The sequence below is a fragment of the Choloepus didactylus genome (assembly GCF_015220235.1).
Source record: "Choloepus didactylus isolate mChoDid1 chromosome Y unlocalized genomic scaffold, mChoDid1.pri SUPER_Y_unloc1, whole genome shotgun sequence".
In the NCBI taxonomy this organism is placed as follows: Eukaryota; Metazoa; Chordata; class Mammalia; order Pilosa; family Megalonychidae; genus Choloepus; species Choloepus didactylus.
Genome location: NW_023637624.1, coordinates 288,997 through 300,702, shown reverse-complemented (window position 1 = coordinate 300,702; position 11,706 = coordinate 288,997). Strand labels below are relative to the sequence as shown.

At 39.2% G+C, this 11,706-nt stretch overlaps 1 protein-coding gene across 1 annotated transcript; it reads left to right on the top strand.

Moving 5' to 3' along the window:
- The first annotated feature begins 5,402 nt into the window (after positions 1–5,402).
- Positions 5,403–7,110, top strand: LOC119525899 (ADP-ribosylation factor-like protein 5A). Its single transcript, XM_037824690.1, has one exon. It carries the CDS (start codon positions 5,643–5,645, stop codon positions 6,180–6,182), a length of 540 nt encoding a protein of 179 aa, XP_037680618.1. The 5' UTR covers positions 5,403–5,642; the 3' UTR covers positions 6,183–7,110.
- The last annotated feature ends 4,596 nt before the right edge of the window (positions 7,111–11,706 follow it).

Sequence of the window (11,706 nt, the reverse complement as noted above, 5' to 3'; positions counted from 1 at the left end):
AGTATTTCAACGTTCTTTCATAAACAGTAACAAATGTACTACACCAATATTATGAATCAACAATGGAGGGGGGTGGTTAGGGATATGGGAGGATTTGAGTTTCCTTTCCTTTTTTTTTTCTTCTTTGTCTTTATTTCTTTTCTGGAGTAATGAAAATGTTCTAAAAATTGAATAAAAATTAATTGTGGTGATGGATGCACAGCTGTATGATGGTACCATGGGCAATTGATTGTACACTTTGGATCTTTGGATAATTGTATGTTATGTGTTCTAGTTTGCTAATGCTGCTGGAATGCAAAACACCAGAAATGGATTGGCTTTTAAAAAGGGGGTTTATTTGGTTACACAGTTACAGTCTTTAGGCCATAAAGTGTCCAAGGTAACACATCAGCAATTGGGTACCTTCACTAGGACGATGGCCAATGGTGTCCAGAAAATCTCTGTTAGCTGGGAAGGCAAGGGGCTGGCATCTGCTCCAAAGTTCTGGTTTCAAAATGGCTTTAGTTGCACTTGGGGTATTTGTCCTCTCTCAGCTTCTCTGGAGCAAGAGTCTGCTTTCAATGGCCTTCTTCAAACTGTCTCTCATCTGCAGCTCCTGTGCTTTCTTCAAAGTGTCCCTCTTGGCTGTAGCTCCTCTTCAAAAGGTTACTCACAGCTGCACTGAGTTCCTTCTGTTATGTCAGCTCATTTATATGGCTCCACTGATCAAGGCCGACCCTGAATGGGCGGAGCAACACCTCCATGGAAATTATCCTGGGTCATCACCTACAGTTGAGTGGGGCATATTCCATGGAAACACTCAAAGAATTACAATCTAATTAACACTGATAGGTCTGTCCACACAAGATTACATCAAAGATAATGGCATTTGGGGGGACATAATACATTCAAACTGGCACAGTATGTGAACAATCACAATTTAAAAAAATGAACAGAAAAAAATGGGCAAAAGAGTTGAATAGACATTTCTCCAAAGAGGATATATAAATGGCTAAAACGCACATGAAAAGATGCTCAACATCACTAGCTATTAGGGAAATGCAAATCAAAACTTCAGCGAAGTACCATTTCACATCCACTAGAATGGCTATGATTAAAAAACAAAATATTACAAGTGTTGGAGAGGATGTAGAGAAATAGGAACACTCATACATTGTTGGTGGGCATGTAAAATGGTGCAGCTGCTGTGGAAGACAGTGTGGCAGTTCCTCCAAAAGCTAAGTATAGAATTACTGTATGACCCAGTAATCCTGCTACTAGGCATATACCCAGGACAACTGAAAGCACTGACTTGGACAGATACTTACATGCCGATGTTCATAGCAGCATTATTCAGAACTGCCAAAAGATGGAAGCAACCCAAGTGTCCAATCAACCGATGAATAGATAAACAAAATGTTGTATATACATGATGGAACATCATTCAACTATTAAAAAAAGGAATTAAGTCCTGATGCATGTAGCAACATACATGAACCTTGAGGACATTATGCTGAGTGAAATAAGCCAGGAACATAAAAGACAAATATTGTATGATCTCCCTAATATGAACTAATTATAACAAGCAAACTCAGAGAGATAGAATCAAGAATATAGGTTAACAGGGGATACATTGGGGGTAGAGAATGGGGAGCTGACCTTTAATTTGTACAGAATTTCTATTTAGGTTGATTGTAAAGGTTTGAAAATGGATGGTGGTGATGGTAGCACATTACTGTGAGTGTAATTAACAGCACTGAACTATGCACGTGAATGGAATTGAGAGGGGAAATTTTGGATCATGTATGTTACTAGAATTAAAGTTAGAAGATAAAACATAGGACTGTATAAAACAGTAACCCTCTTGTGCACGATGGACTGGGGTTAACAGTACAAGTGTAAGAATTTTCCTTTGTGAATTATAACAAATGTACAACACTGATACAAGGTGTTAATAATAGGGTGGTATATGGGGAAAATACACCTAATTTAAACTATGGACTATAGTTAATACGACTATTTCAATATTCTTGTAACAAAGGCACCACACTAAGGCAAAGTGTGAACAATAGGGGGGTAAATGGGAATGTTGTATTTTTCACATGACTTTTCTGTAAACCTACAACTTCTGTAATTAAAAGAAACTATAATTTTTAAAGACATTATGCTAAATGAAAGAAAAAAATATCAAAGACCTAAGTGTAAATCCTAAAGCTATGTAGCTCCTAGAAAAAAAAGTAGGAAAGAATCTTTATTATTAGATAATGATTTCTTAGATATGGTACCAAAAGCACAATCCATAAAAGAAAAAAATTGATAAACTGGGCTTCATCAAGATTAAAATCTGCACTGCTCTTTGAAAGATACTTTTAAGAAAATGAAAAACAAGCCACACAGACAGGGAGAAAATATTTGCAAATCACATATCTGATAAAGGACTTGTATCCAGAATATAAAGAACTCTCAACACTCAATTAAAAAAACTAAAGAACCCAATAAAATAGAATGGACAAATGATTTGAACAGACACTTCACCAAAGAATGTATGTGCACGGCAAATAAGCACATGAAATGAAGATTGAAATAATTAATCATTAAGGAAATGCAAATTAAAACACAATGAAATATCATTACACAATTAATTGAATGGCTAAAATTAAAATGATTATAGGAAGCATTCATGAGGATATGGAAGAACAGGAACTCTCAATCACTGCTGTTGGGAATGTAAAATGGTATAACCACTTCAGCAAACAATTTGACAGTTTCTTAAAAAGTTAAACATATACCTATCATTCCTACCATATGATCCAGCCATTCCACTCATAGGTATTTGTTCAAGAGAAATGAAAACGTAAGTCCCTATAAAGACTTGTATACAATGTTCATAGCAGCTTTATTTGAAATACTCAAAAACTGTGAATAACCTAAAAGTCCATAAATGGTGCATGGATAAGCAAATTATGCTATATCCATACAATTGAGTACTACTCAGCAATAAAAAGGAATGAATATTGATAGATGCAAAAACATAGATGAATCTTAAAATAATTATGCTGAGTGAAAGAAGCCAGACAAAAGAGTAACATACTGTATTATTCCATTTTTATAAAATTCTAGAAAATGAAGACTAATCTACAGTGACAGTAATGAAATCAATGGTTGCCTGGGAATAAAGGGTGGGGGACCAGAAGGGGCAAAACGAAAGGATTTCAAGGAGAAATGAGAAAACCTGTGGGTGATGAATACGTTCATTATTTTTATTGTGATGATGATTTCAGGCTGACTACATGTATCAAAAGTTATCAAAATGTATACTTTACATATGTGCAGGTTTATTATATGACAACTATACTTCAATAAAGACATTATTAAAGTTGGCTGTCCTTTTTGCGAAAATCTCTCTAAAGTAATGTCGGCATACCCCAGACTATACAAATCCTTTTTTTATAAAGCCTACGGCAATGGCCTCAGAACTTTCGCTTAAGCAAAGTGTCTAAATTCCTGAGACCAAGCGGATGCAGGTAACACCTACATCTCTGGAGACCTCCCATCTGCCCAGCAAATCACCTAGGAGGGATAATCCAAACTCTGAGTTCAGTGACATAGTTTTCCATCACCATAGCTAGTTAGTGTCAACCAAACTACCAAAATTGGTGCATGAAACAACTCAGTGTTGAAAGCCCATATTTATGAAAAAGGAGTATGTGCTGTTCAAGAAGTTCTCTGCATGACCTGGAGGTGAGGGCAACACAGCCAAGGCCTAATCTTGGGCACCTGCTCCTAAGCATCAACCACCTCTCAGCCCCGAGGGCAACAGTGTCAAGCAGGGCCCGTTCCACAAGACAAGCATGGCCCCAAATCAGAGACCTGCATGACTTACTGAAGCACTTAAGCAATTCATCATGAACATCCACTGACAGAGCCTGAACATGATGCAAGAGGCACCAGAACACAGCAGAGAAATGGTTTGCTTAATCAGGTCAGAAGCCCTGACAAACTTCCCTCAGCTCACACTTAGGTCCCCTGCATCTGCTAAGGCCTCACTCACTTATAAACCCACCAGTCTAGTCCAGGTGCTCACATCACATTCCCCAGTCACAGCATAGACTCGAGAGCATGTGGATCCTTCCAGCCTGGGAGCAGCCCTCCATGGACTCCCTCCACTTTTTTTCTGAGCTTGGACTAACTGAATAGGAAGAAGCTGTTATATCAGTCTGCAACAAATGAAAGGAAAAATTGTGTAAGGAGCTCTGAAGCCAGTCAGGCCATAAACTTTGTGAGTACGCCCTGAACACTGACTGAAATCTAGCAAGTGAGAAGGCAAGTTCTCTATAAATCAAGAAGCAGTAGTCACTGCAAGGAACTACCTCTCCTTCTCACCTCCAAGCTTATCCCTCCTAATCACTTAACCACTGCCTGGTCACCAGCTTTCCCTCATTCAAGGCATGACCATCTAGATCAGGCTTCCTCTCTTCCCAAAGCTCTGCCACCATTCTAGGTGGTTTTAACGTGCAAAACCCTGGCTACTGACCCTGGCCCTGAGAGATTGAGAATGCTTTTTGACCAAGAGGGGAAAAAGAAAGGCAACAAAATAAGGTTTCAGTGGCTAAGAGATTTCAAATAGAGTCAAGAGGCTGTCCTGGAGGTTACTCCTATGTAAGTGTCACAGCCCAAGAGGGCCATGCCAGTCCAGAGGCCAAAGAAGACAATGAGCATTTTCTGATACATGAACTTTTATTCAGGGCCTACTTACAGGGTGAGAAGTCGTGGAGAGATCATGATGGCTCTCTCAGACCGAGCAGGCATCACATTCAGAGAGAAGACGAGCAAGCAGAGCAAAAAGGGCAGAAAGCCTTTTATAAGAGTTTAAGACAAAGGCCCTCCTAAGGGTGGGGGGAGCATAGATGCAGGAACAGGTCACTCTGACCTGGGGGGTGGTGCCAGAAGGGCTAGAATAACACTTGAACAATTACATTTTGCTCTTTTTGTGAGACTAAGAGCCTCTCACTTCCTGCCTGCTTGCAAAAAGTTACATTTTAAGGTCAATTTACTGTTTTTCCCTTTACTGGCTTAGAAAGACAATAGGTTAAACATTTAGCTGCCTAGGTCATGCAGACTGCTGTGCACCAAAGATCTTCAGGCCTGTTTTGCTCAGGCCACGGGTTGCCACAGTAAGCTTCAGCCAGATATGCCAAATGACCAAAATATAGTAAGCCCAAGTCAACAGTAGTCCCCCAAACCTTAAAGAATACCCAGATTCCCATCTGAGACTCTATAAAGGTTTCACTCACCAAGCTCATTCTTCAGAAACTTAAATTCTTCAGAGAACTCCTATGCCAGCAAAGTCCTGAAACCCAGAGCCAATAGGCTCTTCAAGAATATCCACTAGGAGGACGGTGGCCCGTGAGGCGAGGCGCAGACAACGCGGCGGCGATGTCCGCGAGCCAGGCGAGTCCCGCGGCGGTAGCTGCGGGGCCTCGCGCGCGGCAGGGCGACCTGGACTTCGGCTTCCCTCCGGTTCCTTGGAAGTGGGCGGGCGGCAAGTGCGGGAGCAGCAGCAGCCGAGGCGGAGGCTCTGGCTCGTCTCTCTCCTCCCCCTCAGCCTGAGCCGGGGGAGGCCAGGCGGCACGGGTAGCTGGAGGGGGGTCCGCTGCCCAAGAATGGGAATTCTCTTCACCAGGATATGGAGACTGTTCAATCACCAGGAGCACAAAGTTATCATTGTTGGGCTGGATAATGCAGGGAAAACTACCATCCTTTACCAATTTTCTATGAATGAAGTTGTACATACATCCCCTACAATAGGAAGTAATGTAGAAGAGATAGTCATTAATAATACACGTTTCCTAATGTGGGATATTGGTGGTCAAGAATCTCTTCGTTCTTCCTGGAACACTTACTATACTAACACTGAGTTTGTAATAGTTGTTGTGGACAGTACAGACAGAGAAAGGATTTCTGTAACTAAAGAAGAGCTGTATAAAATGTTAGCGCATGAGGACCTAAGAAAAGCTGGATTGCTGATTTTTGCTAATAAACAAGATGTTAAAGAATGTATGACTGTAGCAGAAATCTCCCAGTTTTTGAAACTAACTTCTATTAAAGATCACCAGTGGCATATCCAGGCATGCTGTGCTCTTACAGGCGAGGGACTGTGCCAAGGACTTGAATGGATGATGTCACGACTTAAGATTAGATGATCTCTGCTGACCTCTTCGCATAGACTGTGTAAACGAAGTGCTGGACTTTTCCTGAAAGCTGCAAAAATTAATGGTTTAGATATATTTATAATAAACTGATTTAAACTTTTTCTATAAGAAGAAAAATTAAGACCACTTATTTGAAAACAAAGATGAAGTCTCACCTTCCAATTGGCTTTCTCATTAGTTCCTTCCAAAGTTAAATCTTAAAGCTGTGACTGACATTTTTCTCATAATGAAAATGACCCCTCTCAGGACATTGTGTAGCCTGTGGTAAGTATAAAAGAAGGAAGACATTTAAGACCTTTATTGTCAGTATAAACCTCCCTAGTTGAATGTTGTTCTCTTCTTGTTCTAATAAGTCGCAGTACAAATCAGCACAGATATTCAGTTCCCAATATTTTAATGTGTAGTGTTACCTATGAAAAGTATTTTGCATTATGTTGTGTATGTATTGTGTATATACCTCAAGTTTGAGTTAATGGCTTTGATTTATGTTCTCAAAAAAAGTGAGTAACACGAAAATTAATTTATCCTTAGTTGTAACCATATGTGATGAGTACTGGCATTGGTGTTAAGTGCCATTTTGTACTTTCACCCTTAGGTTCTCTGTATTGTAATAACCAACCCCCAAATCATTGAACTGCTCTTAAAACAAAAAAGAAAGGAAGAAAGAAAAAGGAAAAAAACTTGATGTTGAGTACATATTTTTTTGTTGATCAAATCACACGGAAACATATACTGAAACTGAATGGAACTTATATCAAATTCTTGGCTTAAGTATTTCTAATGGGCAGAATTACATGGCGAATAATTATCAGATCATTCCGTGTATAGGTCCGTATGCCATCTATATTAATGAATAAATTGTTGATCCACTCATCAGTCATTACTTGTGATTAAAATTATCAAGTAATTTTTTTCAACATTAATTGAAAATGTTTTGTGAAACATGTCTATCCAGAGAAGTAATAGAATATTTTTTGGTATTAACTTATATGTTGAGCATTTAAAGTAAATTTCGGATGAAAAGTGAAGCATATTTTCTAAGCAACAACAATAATTTCATATTTCTAATTTTAGGAATTGGAATAGTTTGACATATTTTATTTCTGTTGTCTTGTATCATCTTCGACCACATGAACACAGTTTGACAATTAGAAGAGGCAGATGTTTTTTGAATGCTTTTAATTAAGAATTTCGTATAAAAATTGATTGATGTGATGTATCATTTTCACTAAGAAGTAACTTGACCTGTCATAACTTTTATGTTTACTTAAGGTATTTTTTTTTCATTATCTGAAAGTTGAAGGTATTTCTGTCATACTGTAAATTTATCATAAATGTGTTAAAATATAAAAAAAAAAAAAAAAAAAAAAGAATATCCACTAGATGTGTCCCCTTTCCACATAAAGTTGACACCCCTTTTTAACATGAACAGGTTAGGGTGGTCACTACCTAGACACCCCCGAAGATCGGAAAAGTGATTAAACTAGAGGAAGGGAAAGCAGCAGACAAGATGGAATTTAACAATGGATTATGAACACTGAATCTTTATACAATTTTTCTTTTTCTTAGTTGCTAGGGTATTAGAATAGTTAGAAGGAAAGAACTGAAATGGTGGAACTGCAACCCACAGCATCCTTTGAAATTTGTTCTATAGCTATTTGTTAAATGGTAATTTTTGTATATATGTTGTATTTCACAACAAGGAAATAACTGTAACTATGGTACTATAACTCATAACAACTTTGGAAATTTCCTATATATCTACTTGTTAAAGCATACTTTGAAATATACTACCTTTTTGTACATAAGTGATATTTCATAATGAAATAACTGAAACTGTGGAATTGTAACCTATAATATTTGTTGAAATTTTCCCTTTACTTGTTAAGTTGCACTTGGAAAGTTATCACTTCTATGTATATATATATATTATATTCTACAATTTTTAAAAAATGAAAAAAAAAAAACCCTGACTACTCAATTCTTTGACCTCCTCACTGCCAAAGACCATCTTCCACATCTTCTGGTTTGGCCACATCTTGGAACCCCTCAACATTTAGAGCCCTGCATTTGTACAGATCTTGATCCCAACAGTTAGCCCTTCCTACTTGCTCAGAAGATGGGAAGAGCCTGCAAGAGCCTGCGGGAGTCCCATGCCAGGCCCTCTGGTAGTTGATCAAAATGTAAATTTACAGACCAGAAGTCAGTCAGGAGCTTGATTCTGAAGAGACACTGGATGAGATTAGGGAGCTGGAGGGGAACAAGGAGGCAGGACAGATGGTCATTTAAGAACCACTGCTCAGCTGCTGGAGCTGAGACTGGGCAGCAGCAGTAGGGATGGTGCCTGGTCTTCTGTGACACCCCTGCCTGTCTCCCTTCATCCTCTCCCACCTGGCAGTGACCAGTCACCACCACAGTGGGTTCAGGATATGTGGCTTGGATTTTTCCTGACACCTTGAAAATAAGCCCCACACAATGGGACTTCCCTGTGGAATTATGTTATCGGCCTATGGTTTTTGTTACTCTTATGCACCTGGATGTAGTTTATAATACTGTACATCAAGCTGCATGAGATGATTTATGTGCCAATAGGAGAGCTGATTGAGTACCAATTTCTTTCCAGGTTCTCTCAGGAGACCACGAGTATCCCAAATGTAGACTCAAGGGAACTTCATATGAATGGTATATTCCTAAAGGAATCTTAAAGACTGGCTGGATGAATAAACATCTGAATCTGGTGCCAGCCTTTGTGGTTGTGTTCTATGAACTGGTCTGGGATGAGCCTCAGTGGAAAGAAAAGCAGTCTAAATATGCTACCAGAGAACCAGAGTGGAAATAATCAGGCAAAGTTTACAAGGGGGAAACACAACAAAAGTTGCAGTGGTTCTAATGGTATGTGAATGTGGTGAAAAGTGGAAGCTCAGAGTCACGTATGTTGCCAGAAGGAAAGTTGGAGGCTAAAAGATGGGAATGTATAAAACAGTGAATCTTGTGGTGGACAATGTCCATGATTAACTGTACAAATATTAGAAATCTCTCTCATGAACTAGAACAAATGTATGACACTATAACCAGAAGTTAATAATAGAAGGGCATACAGGGGAAAATATGTACCTATCGCAAACTATATACTACAGTTAGTAGTATTTTAACATTCTTTCGTCAACAGTAACAAATGTACTATACCAAAACTATGAGTCAACAATGGAGGGCGGGTGGTTATGGGTAGGGGAAGAATTTAGTTTTCTTTTTTGTTTTTATTTCCTTTCTGGAGTAATGGATGCAAGCTGCATGATGGTACCGTGGGCAATTGATTGCGCACTTTGGATGATTGGCTGCTATGTGAACAATCTCAATAAAACTGAATTTAAAAAAAAGTTGCAGTGGTTCTGATTCAGAAGAAAACTCCTTTGCCCCCAGGAGATGTCATTGCTTCAGGAAGGGCTGCAGCTTTATGTAATGTGTGTGAACTCTCAGGAAAGTCTTTGTTTGTACTACCCCACACTGACCACCTTGTGGGTTATATTATAATCCAACTCTTCATATAAACTCACTACCCTCTCCTCTACGTGGGACATGACTCCCAAGGGTGTAAGTCTCTCTGGCAACACAGGATATGACTCCCACACAGGATGAGCCTGGCCTAGGCATCCTGGGATTGAGAAAGCCTTCCTAACCAAAAGGGGAAAAGAAATGAAACAAAATAAAATTTAAGTGGCTAAGAGATTTCACATAAAGTCAAGAGGTCATTCTGGAGGTTATTCTTATTATAGAGATAGTCCTTTTCAGTTTCTAGTGTATTAGAATAGCTAGAAAGAAATACCTGACTCTGCTGAACTGTAATCCAGTGACTTGATTCTTGATGATGATTGTATAACCATATAGCTTTTATCGTGGGACTGTGTGATTGTGAAAACCTTGTGACCAACACTCCCTTTATCCAGTGCATGGGCAGATGAGTAATAAAATTAAGATAAAATCTAAATAAATAATAGGGGGATAAGGGGTTTGGGATCTTTTGGGTGTTCTTTTTCATGTTTTTCTTTATTTTGGAGTAATAAAATTGTTCTAAAACTGATTGTGGCAATTGAATGCACAACTATGTGATGATACTGTGAGCCATTGATTGTATACTTTGGATGAAATATATGGTGTGTGAATATATCTCAATAAAACTGTATTTAAAAAACAAAGAACTGATTGCATGGTCAAGTATCCATTTAGTGGTTGGATGATAAGATGGGAAGGGTGTTTGGAGTTGGTGGTTGTGGTGTGGGAGGAGATTTGAGGGGCAACCGTGGAACAGGGGAAATTGGAGTGGACAATGATGGCAGAGGAGATACATTTGGGGATCAATGTGCTGGCCATGCTGGGCAGGGGGAAGATCTTGAGGTTACATGCCCAGGAAATGTGAATATGGACAGAAATAAGAAGCCAGGGGCCAGATTATGTAGCTCTGTGTAGTGTCTGGTCTCCTTTCTTCATACTGATGATTACTTATTTTAAAAAAATAGAGAAGTTGTGAGTTTACAGAAAAATCATGCATAAAATACAGGGTTCCCATATACTACCCTAGATGATTGCCTTTTTTTAAATTAAATTCAGTTTTATTGAGATACATTTGCACACCATACAATCATCCATCGTATACAATCAACTGTTCACAGTATGATAACATAGTTATGCATTCATCACCACAAGATGATTGCCTTTTAATGACCTAAGATCTTTTGGTCTTTTCTTAGCAACAGATGTGAGTACTCAGTGTAATCGTATTCAGCTTTTTGTGTTTTGGGGGTTGGCAATAATTAAGAAAAGCTGTAACTTATTGTGAGACCTAGCTAGGCAGCACACTCTAGGGGAAAAAGCAGAGAGTTTGTGTTTCCAGAGCCTGACTTGAAGTAGGCACTGAATAAACAAGAGCTGAATGAATGAGAGGTGTGTAGAAGACATGGAGAGCTGATTATCACTGAGGCCAAGGGAGTAGTGCTTCTAAAAGAAGTGATTTAAATAATGGCAAATGTAATAGAGTTCCATCAAGCTTAAGAATGCAAAGTATGATCCCTGGCATAAGCCCCCTCAATGACAAATGTTTTGCAGTCTCTAAGTGTTCCCCTTTCCTACTTGTCCCCAACAAAGAGGTCTCAGCCAGACTCCAAGCAGGGCATGTCCACATGGAAACCACAGGGAGGAGAAATATTACTGACTTTGTCTCCTTCTGGGACAGAAAAGTCTTGGTAGAGGGATGGGTTCATAAAGCTCACCTCTTCCTGGCTCCTTAATGAGCCTTCCCCAACTCCCAGAGGCCTCTCTGCCACCCAACATCCTTTTCCTTCTTCCCCCAATACCTGATGTTTTCTCCTTGATGAGGTGACTGAGAGGATTGGTATGGTAGCCATAGCCATCAAGCAGAGGGCAGGCGCCCAAGACATGGCTGAGGACATTGTTAGTATGTGGTTGGGTTCCTTGGTGTGGAGACTATAAAAGAAACAAAATCATGAAGGTCCCTGACCTG

Coding starts and splice junctions, on each gene's coding strand:
- LOC119525899 (XM_037824690.1), top strand. CDS start 5,643: ATGGGAATTCTCTTCACCAGGATATGGAGACTGTTCAATCACCAGGAG.